This window comes from Saccostrea echinata, unplaced genomic scaffold (assembly GCF_033153115.1).
Source record: "Saccostrea echinata isolate AGI-Se365-2 ecotype Australia unplaced genomic scaffold, CSIRO_AGI_Sech_v1 ptg000051l, whole genome shotgun sequence".
NCBI lineage: Eukaryota > Metazoa > Mollusca > Bivalvia > Ostreida > Ostreidae > Saccostrea > Saccostrea echinata.
Genome location: NW_026889800.1, coordinates 8,589,292 through 8,613,758, shown reverse-complemented (window position 1 = coordinate 8,613,758; position 24,467 = coordinate 8,589,292). Strand labels below are relative to the sequence as shown.

The following is a 24,467-nucleotide window of genomic DNA, read 5'->3' as shown; positions in this document are numbered from 1 at the left end:
TATATATATATATATATATATATATATATATATATATATATATATATATATATATATATATATATATATATATATATATAGTGTTATGGACCTGTGGTGGCACAGTATTTACTTATTTATTTATCTATTTATATTATTAGTGGCCTAGTATTTATATATCTATTTATTCATTTATTTATTATTAATGTTACTGTGTATATATAATCATTTATTTATTGTTGATGTTGTTATTATTGCAAATATTTAAAGGATTATTCCTGATACATAAATTATGTATTATCGTCTGTGTCGATGTCTACTTTAGTGCTGTACTGTACTACAGTGAATGTATACAAGGATTGAATAATTCTTGTATCCAGCAAGAAATACAACCCCAAGATGATTTAACAATTAGTTAGAGGGGCAGAGACAACTATTTATCAACTTTGTCTATCAGCAATTTGTGTTATATAGAATTACTATGCGTAATCGCTAAGCTGATAGCCAGCTTTTGTTATGTCAACACGTGCTCAGCACATCGTCACCTCGGAGAGATGAATCAGCTTTATTAAATATCACTTACTATGATTTATAGACTTAATAAACAGAATCTACACCTTTTAATTACTCACGTATGAAGGTTAAGACATCGTTAAATACTTTGTATAAGCTGCATCAGTCGTAGTCTCTAGGCAGAATTCAGCAGTGTTTTCATTCGCAGACGCCATCTTCCTTCATGAATAATAATGAAGGGTCACGCGATAAACTTCGGTCACATAGCAAAATGAGTCAGCAGCAACTTTTCCAGCCAAACCATCCGGCTCCGAAGGTGAATATTTTGCACCTTCTCTATTAGTTACATAGATTTGAACATAGGTTCCATTCATGATCTATTGATGTTTAGTAGGAACACCATCACCACCTTCTGTATCATATTCAGTATCCCTACTCACCTTCCTTAGAAGGTGCAACTAGAGAGAGTTCAACACCTTCCATCACCTTCTACTAGAAATAAAACTGCAATTATATAGTCTGTATATTATCTACACTATATGTACCTTGGTTAGGTACCATATTTGAGTACACCTTCAGTTGATAGGTCACCTTCTACACCTTCTCTGTACCAAATGTACCTTCTAGTTATCAACAGAAATTATCACCTTCCCAGAACTTCTACACCTTCTTATGAATAGCCAGGCAGCAACCCGAGAAAATATCAATACCTAGAGACCTGAACCACATTAAAGAACTCTGTGCTTTTTAACTTAATAAATTAATAGATATTTTTAATCATCTTTGTCATTACTTGATTTCTGACAGGTACAGGAGGGCTCACAAACTTTGAAACGCCTGCAACCTTTACTCATAAAATAGTGGGTCATTATGATACTACTGGTTTCAGCAGGTGTATGTGTTTCAATTGGCGCCCAACGTGGTGCCCCTTAGTTATTCTGTACTTGTGAAATTAAGTAGTTTGACAAGATGTCTACATCAAGCATAGAAGGTACATCAACTCTAGAAGGTACTCTCTCAGCACCTACAATACATTCTAGCGAAGAGGTGATATTTAATCCTTGACATTATTCATCTCAACATCCATTGTATGTTGATAGAGAATTAGACACATCCCCAAATGTATCTCAAAACATCCAAGGTGCATATGATGCAGAAGGTGATGGTCCTGCTCAGAAGGGAGGTAACTTCACCATCCTCCAAGAGTTACTATCTTTAAAGCAGAGCTTAAAACCTGAAATTAGAAATGCTTGTTCAGAAACTACAGAAATCTGTTATGATATGCAGCATAGGTCAGGTAGAGATGTTGCAGATCTACGTTCAGACTTAGAAAATCAACTGTCATGCTTGAAAAATAGACGCACACAAATTGAGAATCAACATCTGAGCAATCACAACCCCAAATCATATGAAGTTAGGCAAACAAACAAAACATTGACTTCTACAAATCATAGCTGCCAAACCGACACCATAATGACCAAATCACCACAAATTGAAACAATTGTACCAAATGTACAGAGTTCTAATCAAACATCACATCCCCATGACTCATCTCCACACAATACAAGGGGGAGAACTCTGACACAATCACCTGACACATTTGGCCAAATTGGGGGCTCCTCTTATATTCAACCAAGAGTTTGCAATCAAAGGGAGACAACTCCTACACTACCATCACCTGAAACAAACAGGGAAAATAGGGACACATTTCATCCCTCTCATTCTTTAATTCACAATCAAAGGGCAACAACTCATACAAAACCACAACTTTATGATGGTAGTGAAGATCTTAAAGAGTACCTTACCCAATTTGAAATCATTTCTGAAATAAATGGGTGGGACTACACAAGCAAATCTCTTCACTTAGCAGGATGCTTAAAAGGCCCTGCACGTTCCATTTTAAGTGAACTCCGTCAAATAGAACGTCGAAATTACAAAAGCATAGTACGCTCTCTAAATACTAGATATGGTTCGTCGCCCGCGTGGGCAGTGGTTAGATTATCGGCTCTAGAGTCGCGAAGTAAGGAGTTGATCCTTACGTCGCGGGTTCGAATCCCACTGTGGGACGTGGAGACCGGTCCTTCGGATGAGACCGTATAAACCGAGGTCCCGTGTCGCAGTAGGTGCTGGCACGAAAAAGATCCCTCACTGCTCAATGGCCGTAAGTGCCGAGTATAGGACAAAATTTGCAGCTCTCCACCGGCAAGTGGTGGCGTCTCCTTATGAGTGAAAAATTCTCGAGAGGGACGTTAAACAACATACAAACAAAAAAAAAAACTAGATATGGTTCAGAGCAAAGGGCTGAGATTTTCCTTGCCAGACTTCAAACTCGAATCAGAGGAAAGGATGAATCCATACCAGAGCTAGCACAAGCTATAAGAAAATTAACCACGCAAGCATACTCCAACGCTCCAGCTGATATCACAGATATATTGGCAATTGATCATTTTGTAGACGCTTTGCCTGACATTGATATGAGACTAAGAATAAGAGAAGCTCATCCTAAAAACATCGGTGAAGCAGAGTCACAAGGCATCCGCTTGGAAACTTTCAGATTAGCAGACAAACGGAAAGGGCGTCTCGTCAGAATCCTACAGAGAGAAACAGATTTTCGTAACAGTACTGATTCCTCCACAATGGTTAACATTACAAAACAGTCACCAGATGATATATGCAAAACAATAAAGGATAAATTCCCCGGTGTGAGGAGTGAACTGAAATCAGTATGTCAAGATCTTAAACAGGTTGTTAACAGTTTGAGGCCAACTCCTCCACACAGATACTATCAACAAAATAGAACAAGAGATTCTAATTTTCAAAATAGGGTTGGCGGAAGATATTTCCACAATCAATCTTATCAACCCATGAACCAGCATAAAAGAGAGCCAGAAACGCAGCACAGTTAAGGCTACAAAAAGGGGGCGGAGCCTAATTTGTACGGGAAAAGTTAACTATGACATCATACAAAACCAACAATTCTTAAAAATACTAGAAAATGAAATGATTTGCTATTTTTAACTATAGGAAACCATCAAACTACATCTAAACTTACTATATTATGCTGTTTTGTCTTTAGTTAAATTCCACATAGCAAGGTATAAACAAGTCACTGATCGCGATGCACTTGTGGATGTGACGTCATTTCGTAAAACCTGACGCAGTTTGTATGCAGTGAGAGGCGGATCAAGAGATATTTTAACACCGAAAAATGTATCCTATAATTAAATAAAATATTATTTAAAGATATTTAAGAGGCCATTAACTTGGATGCGATGTCTTCTTTATGATTTTATTTATATATATTCCGTATATTTCCTATTTAATTGATACTACCGTATATTTGTATGCAAGTACATCGGAGGGTAATGTAAGGGTCTTAATAAATCAATCTAGTGCAAGGGCATACACTCAATGGATCACAGTAAGCTTTTACATATAAACTCTAGAAGTATTAAGGTATCTGAAAAGTGCTGCGATCCTTATGAAATCTTGAAAATGAATTAATTATATCTATATTTAATGCCGTTGACCAGCAAAAAATACAGAATGCGGTCATATAAATATGATTTTAACAATGAAATAGCAGAATCTATAGAGGATCGCAGCACTTTTCAGAAACTTCGATATGTGTTGAAAATATTAATACTCTAAATTTAGAATTTTAACTTGATTATGCCCTTGCACTAGTGAAATTTATAGGTGACCTCAATATTGCCAGTATATGTGTTATATCACGCGACTGCCGCATCACGTGACAAGTCTAAATATAAAATCTTATCGTCTTCAATATGTAGTTATTAACCATAATTACATTTGTCGGAAATCAATAAAGTACTGAAAAGAATCTCCATCCTGATTAAGAATATCTTTTTAATCACAAAAAATGCCGATATTTCCATTGCGCACCTTAACTGTACTGCGAATGAAAAATTTATCAACAGATGAGATAATTCTTTGAAACCAGATATTGGACAAGCCAACACCAGTCTAGTAACAGCAACAGGAGAAAGTATTCCATTTCACGGACGGAGAAAAGTTACTTTGTCCATTGGTTCTACGTGCTATGACCACAATGTACTGATCGCAAACATCGACAATGAAGGAATTTTGGGATTAGATTTCCTGGTCAAGCACAATTGTAATGTCAACTTGACAAAAGAAATTTTGAACATAGGATTGGAGGGTGAAGAAGTTCCCTGCCATAGATTTGCAAACAATGCTTTGTCAACTTGCTGTAAAGTAGCGATTTCAGAAGATATTGAAATTCCCCCTATAAGTGAAATGATTGTACCTGGCGCCACTGCAGATGGTATCTACCAGGACACTCCGCTTTCATTAAGGGCACACAAAAATTTATTGAACGAAAAGGACTTCTAGTAGCCAAGTCACTTATAAACGTCAGCAAAGATATAGTACCATTACGAGTTATCAACTTATTCGATCAACCCTGCAAGCTTTATAAAGGCACCATTGCTGCTACGTTCGAGAAATTAGAAACTGATGATATCTTCACTTTTAACAAAGTTCAAAGTATTTCGAAGAAGGAGACAAATCCTTCAGAAACAAAATCCCAACAAGTTTCTGAGCACCTTAAAGACCTGATTGAAAGATCAAGCATTCATTTACCCCCAGAAGAACGAAATAAACTTAAAGACCTCCTTTGCTCGTATCAAGAACTATTTTCAAAGAACTCTTCAGATTTGGGCCACACAACTTTGGTAAAACATGAAATCAACACCGGAGACTACAGACCAATAAAACAAATACCAAGAAGAATACCTTTGGCAAAATTGAAAGAAGCTAATGAGGTCAGAGGGCACCATAGAGCCATCCATGAGCCCTTGGTCATCAAACATTGTACTTGTGAGAAAGAAAGATGGATCTCTTAGATTCTGTGTGGACTTTCGCCAGTTAAATGACATCACCTAGAATTGACGACACCTTAGATGCACTGTCAGGGTCAAAATACTACAGTACGCTTGAATTAAAGTCAGGTTACTTGCAAGTGGGTCTATCAGAGGATGCCAAAACGAAAACAGCATTTTCTTATCCGGGGGGAGGACTTTATCAATTTACTGTAATGGCATTCGGGCTATGTAATGCCCCTGCCACATTCGAGAGGCTTATGGAGAGAATACTACATTGTTTATCATATGATATTTGCCTTGTCTACTTAGACGACATTATTGTTCATTCCAAAACATTTAATGAACAAATTGAAAACCTAAAATTGGTGTTTGATCGATTAAGAGAAGCCAAGTTGAGTCCAGATAAATGTCAACTTTGTCAGAATGAAGTACTCTTCTTAGGTCACAAAGTCAGTGAAAATGGACTTTCAACAGATCCAAACAAAATCAAAGCAGTCAAAGAATGGCCAACACCAAAGTCTACAAAAGAAGTAAGGAGCTTCCTTGGATTGACATCCTACTACAGAAAATTCATATTGCATTATGCAGATAAAGCAAAGCCCTTACACAAATTAACAGAAAAATCAACAAGATTTCAATGGAATGAAGAATGTCAACAGTCGTTTAAAACTTTGAAAAATGCTTTAATTACAGCCCCAATTCTGTCTTACCCCAATGAGGAAGGCACTTTTATCCTGGACAGTGATGCTAGTCTAGTTGGGTTGGGTGCAGTATTATCTCAGGTCCAGGAGGGGTCAGAAAAACTTATTTCATACTACAGTAGAACCTTTACAAAGCCAGAGAGAAGTTATTGTGTCACTAAACGAGACCTTCTTGCCATAGTTAGCTCTCTGAAATACTTTCATCACTATTTGTATGGACGTCACATTATTATTAGAACAGATCATGAGCACTTAGATGGCTCCTCAACTTCAAGAGTCCTGAGGGACAAATGGCCAGATGGTTTGAGGTACTAGCTACATATGATTTTGAGATTCAGCACCGAGCCGGCAGAAGTCACAACAATGCGGATGCTCTTAGTCGCAGACCCTGTGTTGAACCAGGATGTTCACACTGTACCAGAATAGAAAATAAAGAGTTAAAAGAAGAACAGAAAGAAACGACAACTTCTAGAGAAAAGTAGTAAATGCAAATACAAGATCAAAACAAAGGATTACAACACCAGAAATATCCACTGAAGATTCCGCAACACTGAAGGAACAACAGAGAAAAGATCCCATACTGAAATTCATTATAGATGCTAAAGAGAAAAGTCATAAACCTGAATGGGCAGACATTGCTGCAATGGGCAATACTTTGAAATTCTACTGGCAGAGATGGGATTCTTTAGAACTGAAAGACGATATTTTATATTACAGGTTTGAAAACACAAGAGATTTTACCTCTTGGTTAGTCGTAATACCTGAATCAGCGAAAGAGACAATTCTTAGACAATTACATGATGGAATCACTGGGGGACATTTAAGGAATTAAGAAAACTTTACTTAAAGTTCAGCAGAGATATTACTGGCATCGCTTGAAGAAAGACATAGAGAGCTGATGTCATTTTTTTTGGAAGCAAGAAGCCAACTCCAAAGAAATGGAGGGCGCATTTACAACAATATAATGTTGGAGCACTTTTTGAACGTGTAGGCATTGATATTTTGGGTCAATTTCCTAGAACTAATAAAGGAAATGAGTATTTGTTAGTAATCGCAGATTACTTCACCAAATGGTTAGAAGCCATCCCCATAAAGGATCAAAGGCTACCACAATAGCAAAAACTTTTGTCAATAGAATAGTGTCCATATTTGGAACACCTTTACAGCTCCATACCGATCAAGGTACGAGTTTTGAGTCTACAGTTTTCAAGCAAGTGTGCACCTTGCTAGGAATTCAGAAAACTAGAACAACTCCCCTGCATCCCCAATCTGATGGAATGGTCGAAAGAGGAAATCGAACCATAAACCACATGTCAGCTTTTGTTTCAGAAAATCAAAGAGACTGGGATGGACATATATACTTATTAATGTTAGCCTACAGATCATCAGTGCATGAAACGACTAAAGTTACCCCAATGAAATGATGTGTGGTCGACAAGTCACCTTGCCTATAGAATTGCTATATGGTACTCCTATAGTAGATAGCAATCTTCCAGACTATAGCGAAGAATATGCGTTTCAACTCCAGCAACGAATAGAGAAAATTCATCAATTTGCGAGAGAAAACCTCCAACTATCTTCAGAGAACATGAAGCGGCGTTACGACAAACAGTCAAATATATTACAACTAGAACCTAATGCGTTAGTATGGCTTTTCAACCCCAAAAGGTCTAAGGGCCTCAGTCCCAAACTACAATGTAAATGGGAGGGTCCCTACATCATCATACAAAAATTGAATGATGTCATTTTCAAAATCCAGAAAAACAAACACTCAAAGGCCAAGATTATACATCATGATCGCCTCAAACCCTATGCAAACAACAAACAGTAGAATGACAACTCAGAAAAATATATACATATACAAACAACATTAAAGTTTAATATCAACACCAATTATACACCAAATGAGCGCAGAGCTGCATCATCTTGTATCCATCATCCAAAGTAAATATATTTATAATTTATAATCTAGTAACTATAATTTCTTCAAGATACCTTATATATAAAATTGCAGGTTACCATGTTCCACTGTACGGAGTGCCCTGAGTTATCTTTTGAGCGGCGGAGTTTATGCGAGCGGCACGTGTTTGAGAAACACAGCGGCTTTGGGTATCAATGTGCCATTTGCCTGAAGGTCTTCAATGGACCTGACAATCACTCAGGGAGATGCGTGGGCAATGAACTTCTGCTGAGGAAGAAATCAACCAAGACTTTCACAGCAGAGGAGGCAGAAGAACACCGAAAGTTTATGAAAAGTTTGAGTCAGAAGATTTTTGTGAAGAAGGAAGACCTACGGCGAACAGCGTCAGAACGCCACCAAATTCAGCAGAACAACAGAAAAAGATCACATCAGAGAAGTTTGAGTAACACACAGGAGGAGAAAGAGAATCAACAAATCAAAAAGCGAACTAGATCTGAAGATACTAGAAGAGTCATGGAGAAGGATTCAAGAGATAAGGTGAAGCCAGCTCGACCATCAGCTCTGCAAGACCAGACCAGTAACAACACCAATCAGGAGCCTGAGATAAGATCACTGCAGGAGAAGGCACCAGCAGTGGAAACCTCAAGACCAGAAGATGACTGTCTTTCGCTTTATGCCGGGGAGTTTTCAGACACTGAAATACAGGAGGCGTTTGAAGAGATTGTGCAAGCGATGCCCAGACTTGACAATGAAGTGACCTTTCCCCCATTGAAGAAAATATCATCAGCCCCTTCAACACCAGATCATGCTAACCTACCATCAACTTCTGCTTCTTGTTCCACTTCTTCCTCTCAAACTAACCCGCAAGATTCCACCTACTCACCAACACAGAAAGAGAACAGGGTTATAACAGCGCCTAATTATATTGCAACTCCTAAAACAGACGAAAGAATGAAAAGGGTTAAAGAATCGCAGAGGAAAAGGTTAATATTAAATATAGGAGGCAGGCGATTTGAGACATCCGTTTCTACACTGATGACAAAACCTCAGGCTCTACTAGCCAGGATGATTTCGCCATCGGGCATCAAGCCCTACAGTGTGGACAATGTTTATACCTACTTTATAGATAGAAATCCTATTAACTTCTCTGTCATATTAGATTACTTGAGGAATGGGGGAGACCTACCACTGGATGCAATTCCAAACGATATCAGAACTCTGCGAGAGATCACTCTGGAAGCCAAGTTCTACGAACTCAAGCATTTGGAACTTCTAAGTGAGAAGAAAATTATGGAGCTGAAAAGTGAAGAATTAAGTAGCCAACTCGCCACCCTGAACAAAATGTGATTTAGACATTTGAGGGCAAATGTTTTAAAAGGTGGGGCAGTGTAATGGACCTGTGGTGGCACAGTATTTACTTAATTATTTATCTATTTATATTATTAGTGGCCTAGTATTTATTTATCTATTTATTTATTTATTTATTATTAATGTTACTGTATATATATAATTATTTATTTATTGTTGATGTTGTTACAATATTTATTGCAAATATTTAAAGGATTATTCCTGATACATAAATTATGTATTATCGTCTGTGTCGATGTCTTCTTTAGTGCTGTACTGTACTACAGTGAATGTATACAAGGATTGAATAATTCTTGTATCCAGCAAGAAATACAACCCCAAGATGATTTAACAATTAGTTAGAGGGGCAGAGACAACTATTTATCAACTTTGTCCATCAGCAACTTGTGTTATATAGAATTACTATAATTATTACTATTACTATAATCGCTAAGCTGACAGCCAGCTATAGTTATGTCAACACGTGCTCAGCACATCGTCACCTCGGAGAGATGATTCAGCTTTAAATATCACTTACTATGATTTATAGACTTAATAAACAGACTTACGTATTACTTACGTATGAAGGTTAAGACATCGTTAAATACTTTGTATAAGCTGCATCAGTCGTAATCTCTAGGCAGAATTCAGCAGTGTTTTCATTCCCAGACGCCATCTTCCTTCATGAATAATAATAAAGGGTCACCAATCGAAACTTCTCGGGCCTTACCGACAAGTGGAAAAACAACCTCGAATGTGTTACGTAGGCGTCCATGACAACCCCCCTAAACTTTGAAATAAATGTAGGGAGACTTCTTATCTGTAGAGTTTGGAGCTCAACTTTATTGAATGTAAAGATATTACCTAAAATATACTACAGGAGTGACTTCTAACTGTGTCTTTCCAATGCTTTAATAAATAGGAAGCGACCCCACCTTGTATAAATTTTTAACATCCGGTGATGTTAATACATTCGAGGTTGTTTTTCCGACCTCCAACGGAAAGACCCGAGATGATGCGATTGAAAGGGTCACGTGATAAACACTATATAAGGCCGATCCCTACCTGAAATCATCACTTCGGTCACATAGCAAAATGAGTCAGCAGCAACTTTTCCAGCCAGACCATCCGGTTCCGAAGGTGAATATTTTTCACCTTCTCTATTAGTTACATAGATTTGAACATAGGTTCCATTCATGATCTATTGATGTTTAGTAGGAACACCATCACCACCTTCTGTATCATATTCAGTATCCCTACTCACCTTCCTTAGAAGGTGCAACTAGAGAGAGTTCAACACCTTCCATCACCTTCTACTAGAAATAAAACTGCAATTATATAGTCTGTATATTATCTACACTATATGTACCTTGGTTAGGTACCATATTTGAGTACACCTTCAGTTGATAGGTCACCTTCTACACCTTCTCTGTACCAAATGTACCTTCTAGTTATCAACAGAAATTATCACCTTCCCAGAACTTCTACACCTTCTTATGAATAGCCAGGCAGCAACCCGAGAAAATATCAATACCTAAGGACCTGAACCACATTAAAGAGCGCGTTTGACTCTGTGCTTTTAAACTTAATAAATTCATAGATATTTTTAATCATCTTTGTCATTACTTGATTTCTGACAGGTACAGGAGGGCTCACAAACTTTGAAACGTCTGCAACCTTTACTCATAAAAAAGTGGGTCATTATAATACTACTGGTTTCAGCAGGTGTATGCTTTTCAATATATATATATATATATATATATATATATATATATATATATATATATATATATATATATATATATATATATATATATATATATATATATATATAGGCGTATGCTTTATCAATAGCACTTCCTGTTTTGACTCAATCCCTCGCTTCAAGATGTAGATTTATCGAAACTTCTATTTGCGAAAGTTCTGCGTTATCAAATGAATGATAATGAGCAAAAATATTCGTTAAAAACATGAAAAGACTCATTAAAGCTCAATGTAATGTCAAATTTTCTAAATGTATCGCACTGGCTACTGCGATGACAGATTTGAATCCCCCCAATCGTTCTCATAGGAAACATTAGGCCTAGCAGTTAAGTAGTTGGAGGAAGATTTCTTTGACCATGCAGGAATGTCTAGCCACTTTCAACATGTTTTCTTACATCAAAAATATGGAGATAACTAACAGTATTCAAGCTCAATAGTCCATTAAACAATATAAATTTTGGAGCAGAGCAAACACGGACTTCTAAAACATCAAAGGTGGGATCAAGTGCCATGGAGGAGTGAGCATCCCCTGCCGACCGGTCACACCCGCTCTCATGATCGGGAAATAACGGAAAAATCCGTTCGACAATTCAGCGTGTAAATAATGGTCTAACAATTAGTATGAAAAACGTCAGTCGGCATATGACTTAATGAGAAATTGTATTTGCTAACAAGAACATTGTATCGACCATAGAACTTACGAAATGACGACTTCAAACGAGACTGCTGATATTCTTGTTTCATCAACTTGTTTGTCAATTATTTACCTAATTTTAGAAATTAAGTACCGAGGAATTATGAATCCTTCTCTGAAATCATTCCGTGTACGGCAACAATTCTAGGCTACTTGTAGATCCATGGTAAGTTATATAGTATCCTGACGGTTAATGTTCAAAAGAAGAGTTTTCGGGGGTTAAGGGAATATTATTCTAAATAGTGATGGGTGATTGGGAAAGCATGCTTTCAGAGCTAAATAAGTTAATTGGCAGAGCAAAAGTGATTAAAAGAAACCCAAGTATAATACTAACAAGTTGTATACAAAGGAGTGTACCAATAATAAAGTTTACCCTTATCTTGAAGGATGGCATGGCAATAATTGTGATGAAGATATCGACGAATGTGCTACTCGACAGTTTTGTGGTCACGGTACCTGTACAAACACAGCTGGTAGTTTCCATTGTACCTGTCCTTCCTCTGTTCACGGTCTGAAATGTCAACTTGATGAGGATGAATGTCTTCTGGAGCCATGTAATGGTGGAGAATGTGTCAACAAGGTCGGGAGTTACGAGTGTCAATGTAGAACTGGAACAACTGGTAGAAACTGTGAGTCGTTGACTGCTCAACAGTGTAACAACAATACGTGTAATAATCATGGACATTGTCATGTTAACCATGGTAATACCTTGTGTACGTGCAACAATGAATATACAGGTCCTGACTGTTCCATAAGAAACTCATGTGCTCATAATCAGTGTCAGAATGGTGCTACATGTGTGATATTTGGGACAAATTACACTTGTCATTGTTCCAAAGGCTTTACGGAAGAACTTTGTGAAAAAATTGATTATTGTGCTACGGATCCCTGTAAAAATTCTGGATCTTGTACTAATACCGCGTCTGGATATAACTGTTCATGCATTGATCATTTCATGGGTCAAAACTGTAGCACTTACGATTATTGTTTTGGACAGAACTGTAATAACCGAGGGAAATGTCAAAATAGACCGAACGGTTACACTTGTCAGTGTAGGTTGCAATATCTTGGTAAAAACTGTGAGCAAAATAATTATTGTCAAAGCAATCCATGCAAACACGGGAAATGTTCAAATTCAAACACTGGTTACACTTGTTCTTGTATTCATGGGTTTACCGGAATAAAGTGTGACAAAATTGATTACTGTAACGGAAAGAACTGTAATGGACACGGACGTTGTCAGAACGGTCAGCACAATTACACTTGTAACTGTAATCCTGGTTTTCTAGGAAGGCACTGTGAGTACGATTATTGCTTCAATAATACCTGTAAAAATGGTGCTACTTGTCATAGCACTAATTCTAATTATATATGCTCGTGTCCACCCATATATACAGGAACTTTTTGTGAAATGAGAGATTTTTGCCACGGACAAACATGTAGCAGCCATGGTACATGTCATAATGGACAAAGTAGGTACACTTGTTCTTGTCAGCCTGATTACAGAGGAAATGATTGTGAACTGAAAAATTACTGCCATAGCAATCCATGTAGACATGGAAATTGTACCAACACTAATACAGGATATAAGTGTTCTTGTAATGAAGGGTATCTAGGAAAGAACTGTGACGCAATAGATTACTGTTATAACAAGCACTGCTCTAACCATGGTACTTGTAACATCAGAGGGAATAGTTACATCTGTACCTGTATTAATGGATTTATAGGAAAAGACTGTCAGACACGGAATTATTGCTATAACAAGCATTGTTCTAACCACGGAACCTGTCAAAACGGACCTTCTTTCTACACGTGTCAATGTATGGCTGGGTACCTGGGTAAAGACTGTGAGCAAACTTACTGTTCTCATCATCAATGTCGGAATGGAGCGTCTTGTGTTAATGGTAACTCTAACTATACGTGTAAATGTGTGCCAGGGTATGAAGGTTTGTACTGCGAAATACGTGATAACTGCCATCAGAATTGTAGTACAGGTGAATGTGTCAATGCTAACGGAAGTTATACATGTAACTGTGCAAATGGAACAACTGGTACGAACTGTGAATCACTGGTTGCAAACCAGTGTCACAATGGTACGTGTAATAATCATGGACAATGCCGTGTTTATCAAAGAAAGGCCATATGTACATGTAACGAGGGACATACCGGTCCTGACTGTTCCATTTTTAATCCATGTGCTCACAACCAGTGTCAGAATGGTGCTACGTGTGTGATATCTGGAACAAATTACACATGTCATTGCGCTAACGGCTTTAGAGGAAACATTTGTGATAAAGTTGATTATTGTGCAACGACTTCCTGCAGAAATTCTGGATCTTGTACTAATACCAATTCTGGATATAATTGTTCATGCACTGATCATTTCATGGGACAGAACTGTAGCATTCACAATTACTGCTTTGGACAAAAATGTAGTAACCGAGGGGAGTGTGTCAACGTCAACAATATCGGGGCTTACCAATGTCAGTGTAGGAATGGAACAACTGGTAAAAACTGTGAAACATTGACTGCACATCAGTGTCAGGGACATGTGTGTCAAAATAATGGAACATGTCATGTTAAAGAAGGAAAAGCCGTGTGTATTTGCAACTATGGATATAGTGGACTAAACTGTTCCATAAAACACTCGTGTGATTCAAATCAGTGTCGGAATGCTGCTTTATGTGTGATGGCTGGAATGGCTTTGTTCCATTCTGCATACTTTTTAATTCTATTTTCAATTTTGCTTTAATCATAATCATGATGGCCTCTATAGAAACTGACATGAGCTACACTTTGTGTATGACGAACCATAAAAAGATGAAAACCGTATAATCAGATTTTTTTGTATAGAGAGTATATATAACTATACAATTTACAACTGCATACTTCTTGTAAAATATTAAATCGAGTATTTTATGAATGCATCATTTATTTCAAATATGGTACATGGTGCATAAATTAGATAATCTTACGCCTGATTTAACAACGGGGATTAGTCGGCCTACTATATACATGAAAATAGAAGAGATGAATCTAAATCTGGTACCACTGCAAAGGATCTAATTTGTTTGTAGTTTTCTAGGATTACCTCTTGATCAAGAATTTATTCTTTAATACTAATAATGCCTACAGTGAAACACAGATGTCTAGTACATGACCACATTTTGATGTTCTCTCTTTTTCGGTATCCTAGAATTCTCGAGTAACTTAGTACAGCAGCCCCTGTGACTTAATCCGTCAATTGATGATTGCTTTCTGTTTAAGGGGAAAATAACTCGCGGTGTTAATATTCGCTATATTCACGGTGTTAATAAATCCGTGAATTCAAGAAACAGTGAATAAGTTTTAAGTATTAGACCTCAATGTTTTATTTGGAAATTTGAAAATAGACAGTGTACGACAGGTATATGTACATGTACACGGTCATTCAGTAATAACGAGTAGTTCTTGTCATTAAATTATCTTAATTATCACATTTTACTTTAATTCAAATAAGCAGCTAATAACCTGTATTTATTGTTAAAAAGCTGTTTTAATAGATACATGTTTTATCAATCAAAACACACGGGTCATGGGTTTTGATTACCCGTGCATAACGTTACCACGTGCATTTGTTACCTGCATTAGCATTATGAGTACTAGTTGTTATGGAAATTTTGGTTTTAAAAAATATTATTCGAATGACTATCGAATTTGCTGAAGATATGGAAGGATATTATTACGTCTACCTACATTAATACATTTACTAGCGTCCAGTGTTTTTTTTTCCGTTGCGATGTGTATACCTTCGGAAAGATGTGTACACATGCACTCATCGTAAAAGCATATAGGAATGTCATTTGACGTTTATAGTCAAAAAAGTTTAATAACGGCACTTCTATTGATTAATCATCAATTAACTACTAAATCTAATCATTTTTTATAAACCTACCCTGTTCGTGAAGTGAATACATAACGCTGATAAATGTCGTTCTTGCTATACTAGCTATGGATTACACGGATAAAGACAAGGGAGGTGACTTTTATTATATACAAATTCCGCGAATTCAACAAACCGCGATCGTGTCCGAGGAGAGAAAAACGTGAAAATTACAACCCGTGAAATTATTCCCCTATACAGTATCTTTTAGTGAGGTATGAAATAAAAACATATGTAAATAGTTCGCTCAAATTAACCTAAAGATAATAGATTAGAGTTTCAATTCTAGACCACGGTGATAACGGTCAACCTATCATCTTAACAGACTAATTTATATGCAGCCAGCTGTCAAGTAAACCGAAAATATTGTCTACCTGTATTAAAGTTTGTTTAGATCACTGTTAGTTATCTTCACCTTTTTCATTTCAGCCAAATTCTATCTTATTTAAAAATGAAGAATTGTAAAATCACAAATTTTCTAGGGATCAAATTTCATGGTTTGAGGGAAGAAATTGGTTCGCGGGGAATTGATTTTATGGTTGACATGTTGAGTTCTTTTAATTTTAAATTTTAGTTTTCGTAAAGTACGTGAATTTGTTGGACTCTTCATACCATAAAAACCGTTCACGGTAGCTCAGTCGGTAAAGCACTTGCTCCGTCATCGGGAGGTCGTGAGTTTGAATCTCGGCCGCGACTGACCTAAGTCGATAAAAAATGGGTAGCAACTGTTCCTTCGCCATGCGCTCGGCACTTTGAAGTGAAAGTTGTGGGTCCTTCGGATGAGACCTTAAAAACCGAGGCCCCGTGTCATGGAAGACGTTGGCACGATAAAGATTCCTCACTGCTCAAAGGCCCTGAGTGCCAAGTAAAGGTCAAAATTTGAAGTCCTTCACCGGTATATGGTGGCGTCACTATATGAGTGAAAAATTCTCGAATGGGACGTAAAACAACATACAATCAATCAATCATACCATGAAATCAACGAAATTTTACACACACGATACTAAGTGACATCGAAGTACATGCCAAAAAATATAGATCTTACAAAAAGCAGCATACCAACATTTATAGCGTTTAGTGTTTTAACTCATAAAAATATACAGTCAAGGTCCAGAAATGTCTGTATGAGAAAGAAAATTCGGGAATTACATGCATTTTGCCTTGGACATGTTTTGACGTGAAACTCAAATTTACAATCACAATATAAATGTTAAGAACTTTTCTTTTAAGTATGAAGTAACAAAAAACATCATGTTGGAGAACAAAAATGATCATTCCCACCAATATATTCGAATACTGGTTTACTGAAGGTTTAAGAAATCGTAAAACATTAGCTTCTACAATATCCTTTAAAAAGGGAATGATAATTTTCAGTACCGACGAATTTTTTTTTCTTCTAAGATATGTCCTCTCTAAAAGCATTACACATTCAAATGTCTATTGCTATATTTTAGTGTATAAATGACAATTTTGAGTCGCCCGCGTGGCGCAGTGGTTAGAGCTTCTAGTCTAGAGTCGCGGAGTAAGGAGTTGATCCTTACGTCGCGGGTTCGAATCCCACTGTGGGACGTGGAGATCGGTCCTTCGGATGAGACAGTATAAACCGAGGTCCCGTGTCGCAGTAGGTGCTGGTACGAAAAAGATCCCTCATTGCTCAATGGCCGTAAGTGCCGAGTATAGGACAAAATTTGCAGCTCTCCACCGGCAAGTGGTGGCGTCTCCATATGAGTGAAAAATTCTCGAGAGAGACGTTAAACAACATACAAACAACACAAACAAAACAATTTTGAGACTTTTTTGTTAATTACCGAAACTGAACTACTGTAACATTTAAGTAAAGCGTTATCGAAACGTCAACTTGATGTCGAGGAACGTGCTACTAACGTTTAACATTTACAAACTACTAGCATTTACAATTTTCACTACATCGTTCAATGTCAATTGAGTAAACCTTTATTTTTCTTAATAAATTCTATTTCTTTTTGTTCAAAAAGAGAAAAATGGAACATGATCAAAAATTGTACACATTTGTATCATCCAATATCAAAATGGAAAGGAAGTTTGAAATCTTGATGCAAAACTACATCATAAAAAGTAAAAATTTTCGAGGCATTCTCTTTTAACCTTATTATTGTTTTTTTTCGGATGAATTATAGAGACTGTACTTTGTTTTAAACATGATGAAATTTATACTTGCAACCGTAAGTACGTCAATGAAATACGTACGTTAGTACATGCAATGAGCCCAAATATGTGTTCTTTAAAGGCAGCCTATGCAAAGTGATAGTACTTACATTTTCTTTTTTGTCGAGAGAAAAATAGCCCAGAGTGTTCCTTAATATTTACCAAAAGCAGAATTCTACCACATTCTTGATATACTTTCTTTAAAATTTTATACTTTAGTTTTCAATTTAAGAATTATTTAGAGTATTTCAAATAATAGTTTTTATATCATTTCTCATAAATCACCATAATCCACACCTGAACTGTAAGAAGGCTTTCTTCATCCAGAGTTGTTCACGCTACGTAGTACAAGATTCTTGTACAAGTTTTCAACAGTGAAAAATTGTAAAGAAAATCGTTATCACTTATTATGATTATGGATGGAGATGACGATTTATTATTTATTTTTAAATCTTTCATTCCTTAATATTTTTTTCGATGTTTACGTGGAACTAATTTGCGGAGAATAAAATCTTTAAGAAAATCATTTCAAGGGATAAAAGATTAAATGAAATCAATCATTTTACTGATGAATAATATCATTATATAACGATTTATCAAAATTTGATTTCTTTTTTCAATTTTAAAATATTTGCCAAGTTCTTTTGCAAGCTTTGACAATGATATGACAGCGTAGATAGAACGTGGATAGAGAATGGTAAGCACGATGATTACTAAAGTCTTGTAATGGAGCAAAGTTCAAGATAATATTATAGAATCAGTGTGGGTTTAAAATGTATGTAAAATCCCTAAAAGAAACTAGAGCAAAAATTACATTTTACAACCATAGAATGGTCAATGGAAAGCTTTAAACAGTCGTGTGAAAGGCAAAAAAGTAAGTATATAGTTTTTAATTTGCTTAATTTTGTTTCTGAGGATTATTGATGACTTCATCTTTGCATACATCGATGATTTTCTGAAGTGATGATGGTCTTGGCAAAAATAGTTTTTACTTGAAATAAATGATTTTAACAAGATCATTTAGTAAATCTAGGATGAAGTTTATTCTATGAGAGTGGCAAAATTACTTAATTTAACAAAAACATGTCATTACATATTTTATCAATTGAACACTTTTTTTTCTGAATCGTCATTTCATATTTTTACTCCATTGCAGAAATATAAAGGTTGAATACTCCGTATATTAGACTGCTATGTCAGCTTCCAACAAGGAAATACGATGAAATTTTCGACTCATTATTACGAGTTGATGGTATCAACTCATGTTATGTTATGTATCGAAACTATTCACATTTTCATTAGAGTACTTTGCTTACAGGTTCTTGTATAATATTGGTTTATTTACAATTTTCATAATCTACAGAACAAGAATATGTTTCCTGATATGCTTTGAAGTGTTTATAAACTTATATATTTATTATTGATTTTAATGGAATCGGTGTCTATCCGTTAGAGAACATAGTGTTAGAGACATGCGGTCAACAAAAGTGACATGTCGTGCAAACAAAGTTTTGATTTATAAATCAATAAATGTTTTATATAATAAGAAGTATTTTGAAAACAGATTTTTAAAGAAAATTCACAAAATTGAACATGGTACAAACCAGATTATTTTTACAAGATTGACGTGCTGGTGGTATATAAATAGACTAATATTCTTGCGCTGTTATGCTAATGCATGAACAGAGCAGTTTTCCCGCGCTAGTAATGAATCGTTCAACACAGAGAGTTTGTAAACAAAGCAAGGAGTTTGCAGTAAAGAAGATCGAAGTAAACCAATTACTAATCTCAAATGGAAGAAATGAGCTGTACCAGTTGAAAAAAAAACAATTTTGAAATTAAAGTTCTTATTTCTTGTGCAAGCAATAAAAGATTTCGATTGCTTAAAGGGTTAGATTTTTTCATCAGCGGAGAACTTTGTGTTCCAATTTCCTTTTCCCTGTAAAAAACACTGTTGAGATTCCTGTCATCCACAATCTACATCTGTTTCATAGCAAGCTTTAAATACAGCAATGGTCACTTACTACGCCTGTGATTCTTATCTCATTAATTGTCGGCACTACACTGGAAAGTGGTTTCCTTTAATATGTCCAGCTGTGTTTTGGCTATCAGATGCTGACCATGTGATAAAGTGAATTAGTACTGTGAAGGCAATAAATAAAAACATAAACAAAAAAATCAAGCGGGGTGTTATTGATAAATTAAATGTAAAATGCATATTTATAAATGTGAAGAGATTAAGAAATCAAATTAATTCAAGAGTAGATAGATCATGTAAATAGTCAATATCTTGTCATTGTGATGAATTTAAAGTCTTAATTCAGTCGAAAAGCCGAAAGAATTGAAACATTAAACGTGCATACATGTATCAATGAAAGTCAAGTAGTTGAATTTCAAGAAAGGCTAAACCGAGAGAAATTATGTATAAAATATGCATACAAATTAAAGTGAAGTAGTTATATTTAATTCAAGAGTGACTAAACCAAACGAAATGAAATATAAAATGCTCATTTCAGTTAAAAGTCAAGAAGTTGAATTTCAAGAGTAGCTTAATCAAGATAATTAAAATATTTATTGTCCATATCAATGATCATAAAAGACAGGGTGCTGAATATCAAGAGTGGCTAAATCAAAAAAAGAGGTCCATGGGCCACAGTGCTCACCTGAGTAACTTTGGCCTTGCTGTTTTTCACCTGATTTCTCTCATCGCCCCCCCCCCCCGTAGTACTTATTGTGGCCCCGCCCTACCCCCAAGGGTCATGATTTGAACAATTGGAATTTACACTACCCCAGGATGCTTCCACATAAGTTTCAGACCTTCTGGCCCAGTTGTTCTTGCAAAGAAGATTTTAAAAAAAATTCTGCATATTTCAATGTAAAACTTGGATTCCCTATTGTGGCCCGCCCTACCCCGGGGGTCATGATTTGAACAATTTAGAATCTACACTACCCAAGGATGCTTCCACATAAGTTTCAGCCTTTCTGGCCCACTGGTTCTTGAGAAGAAGATTTTTAAAAATTTTTACTACATATTTCAATGTTAAACTTGGATTCCATATTATGGCCCCGCCCTACCCCCGGGGTCATGATTTGAACAATTTAGAATCTACACTACCCCAGAATGCTTCCACATAAGTTTCAGCTTCTCTGGCCCAGTGGTTCTTGAGAAGATTTTTAAGATTTTTACTATATATTTCAATGTTAAACTTGGATTCCCTATTGTGGCCCCGCCCTACCCCCGGGGTCATGATTTGAACAATTTAGAATCTACACTACCCCAGAATGCTTCCACATAAGTTTCAGCTTCTCTGGCCCAGTGGTTCTTGAGAAGATTTTTTAAGATTTTTACTATATATTTCAATGTTAAACTTGGATTCCCTATTGTGGCCCCTCCCTACCCCCGGGGGTCATGAATTGAACAATTTAGAATCTACACTACCCAAGGATGCTTCCACATAAGTTTCAGCCTTTCTGGCCCACTGGTTCTTGAGAAAAAGATTTTTTAATGACCCCACCTAATTTTTGTATTATCTTGATTATCTCCCCTTTGATAGGGACTTGGCACTTCATTTTTACAATTTAAACTCCCCTTTACCCAAGGATACTTTGTATCAAGTTTGTTTAAAATTGACCCAGTGGTTCTTGAGAAGAAGTCAAAAATGTGAAAAGTTTACAGACGGACGGACGGACGACGGACAACGGGTGATCAGAAACGAGCTTCAGCTTAGGTGAGCTAAAAATTGAATTATAATATGTGTATGTAAATTTTGAAAGACAAGGAGTTGAATTTCAATAGTAACTAAATCAAGAAGATTGAATTATCTAATATACATATAAATGAAAGTAAAATATATGAATTTTAAGACTGGCTTATCACGAGAATTGGAGTATATTGATGTGCATTGAAAATGTAAAATTGTTTGTCAATTTAAGAAAGCAGTGAAAATATTCAATGAACATGTTAATGAAATAATTCAATTTGCGTTATTTGTAAATAATAATTCCCTACTTGTAATACTATTGTAGGTTTGGCCTGTTAGTTTGAAATATGTGTGTTTAACCCTTTTTCTTGTTTTTTGTCTATTTAGGAGTTGTTTTTAAATTAGTTCTGTAAAATGATGTTATACAACAGTTGTGCCATTTTTCCCTATATGAAATTTCTAGTCACTTGATATATAATATTTCTGTCAAATGATATTGAGTGCCCAAAAACTGTTCCTAAAACATGGTTCTAAATCAAACCGATGTAGCAAATTTAGATAAAGTGCTTCAAAATTTGCCAAAAGATATATACATCGGTAAGTTACTGGATCTTTGTTCACACAACGAGAGTATGGTTTGTTGGTACCGTTATATATTAAGCTCACGGGCCAAAGATCAACCAGACTATCCACCTGGAAAGCTAATAAACAGGAAGTCTACCAAGAGTAGTCCAAGTATTGAGAAATATGCTAGGGATTGTTTCACTCTACATATGTTCATTCACGGTGACAAATCTGGTATTGAAAATGTGTTTGACAGAAATAAAAGCTCAACATGTATTACCGATGTATCAAAAGTCAATTTGGTAGAGCTTAGAGTTCTTGTACAATCACTAACTCAACGAATGTCCGAACAAGAGGAAACCCTTTGTTCAAAGAATACTCACTGCATTCTGATCTTAGGACACTGCGTACAGAAAATGAACAGCTTCGATCAGAATTTGAATGCCTCAAAACAGAAGCAGCCACTAACTTAACGAAATATGATTTCTATCATAAGTTAACGACGATAACCTCAGACGCATTGAGGCAGAGCAGAATAACTTTCAGACTGTTCTATCAAAAACAAACACAGAGATCGAGCGGTTAGCGAAAGTAAGTCTTAACTTTCAAAAACAAGTCAACTCATTAACTCCGCAAAAGTCTTACGCAAACACTGTATCTGAGCATGTAATAATTACTCCGCCAGCACGGGCTCGCTCGTCTTCCCCAAGACAAGACAGTAATGCTGTTTCAAGACAGAAATTACAGACGTTTCCTGATAGAAACCCTCCGAGTGCCCCAGTGTGTTCGAAGAACACAAAAGGTAACGGTTCGTGTGACGTAAATACTGCATGTCTAGATATACTGTCCACTAAACCTATTAACGGTTCAATGGATAAACAGAGCGACTGCTCCAGTGTGTTGGATAAACCGCCATCAATTAAACAGAATGTTACAAAATCGAACATGAAACAAACGAACAAGCGACCATACAATTTCGGAGATGTTAGCATGCACTCAGTGAGTTTAAATGACAGCATTGATCTCCCTAAACAATCTGCTACAACACCCCCACATGATGTTTTTCGTGGCGTGAAATACAAGCGGAAAGCCAGATTTTATATATCGGGAATTGATAGAGAATCTACCCAACAAGGGATTCTAAATTACACTGAAAATAAAGGTGTGAAAATAACGCACATGGTTTTATTCAAACCACGCACTACCCGTTCACAATTGACCGCTAAGATCAACATTCCTTACGAACAAGCGTGTGTTGTTGAAGGTCATGACTTCTGGCCGAAGGGTGTATCTTGCCGTAGATGGTATAACAATAGAGACTGGGAGGCGCGATGTTCGGGTCAGGATCATGATGTAGACAACGGAGGACAGTACTCGCGCAGCCGAGAATGGTGGTCGGAATATGACAATGATGTGAATGACCGCCGAAAGTAGACTAATGTATCTCAAAGACACGCTCACTATTATGAATAGACTTACAATTTATTTTCTGAATTTAGTATTTTATTTTAACATGGTAGTTATTTTGTCATGGAATGTTAGGGAGTTATGTCCTCTACACTGTGTCTTTCGAACATGCTTGACCATACAAAGTGTGACTTTGCAATTATATCAGAGCATAAGCTTAAAGATAACTTTAATCCGTCAATGTATTTAGATTCTATACATAAAGATTATAAAAGCCTTGTCAAGGTAGACACGGACAGCTATGTAAACCCAAGACTGGCATCTAGCTCGCACTTTGTAGGTAGGGGTGGTGTTGCACTACTCATTAGAAATTCGCTTGAGTACTCTGTCAAAGAGGTAACATGTAATGATTCTAACCGTGTGGTTGAAGTTAAAGATAACTATGCCAATGTCATGTATATTTTTGGTGTATACTTACCCGCTGATGGTAATGTAGATTTATATAGGCATGAACTCAATGTGGTTGAAAGTCCGTACAATTATTATAGTTCATATGGCATTGTTGTGATTGCAGGTGATTTAAATAGTAGTTGTATTAGCCCCCTCAACACAAACCCTGTTAAGTCTCAGATCCTTTCCAATTTTGTTCAGAGATGTGACCTCTGCTTACCAGGGTCAGATTTCAATATAGAAGGTGAACAATTTACATTCATTCAAAAGTGTACAATGTTAGATTACATTTTCTTCAACAAATCCTTTATGGATAAATTAGTGTCTTATAAAATTTTTGAGGAAGGTAAAATCTGTAGCACCTCAGACCATTTACCAGTTCTTGCTGAACTAAGCTTCAAGTGCTCACACCATTATCTCATACACTCTAACTTTAAAGTAGCGGCATGGCA

General features: G+C 36.3%; 1 protein-coding gene across 1 annotated transcript in view; it reads left to right on the top strand.

Moving 5' to 3' along the window:
• LOC133203549 (neurogenic locus protein delta-like) overlaps nucleotides 1–23,592 on the top strand; it is a 44,321-nt gene extending 20,729 nt beyond the window's left edge. Inside the window, exons 6-7 of the mRNA XM_061339320.1 lie at nucleotides 12,174–12,839; nucleotides 22,655–23,592. Of these exons, the coding sequence (XP_061195304.1) occupies nucleotides 12,174–12,839; nucleotides 22,655–23,592 (1,604 nt within the window). The remainder of the gene's footprint in view (nucleotides 1–12,173; nucleotides 12,840–22,654) is intronic.
• Nucleotides 23,593–24,467: the final 875 nt, after the last annotated feature.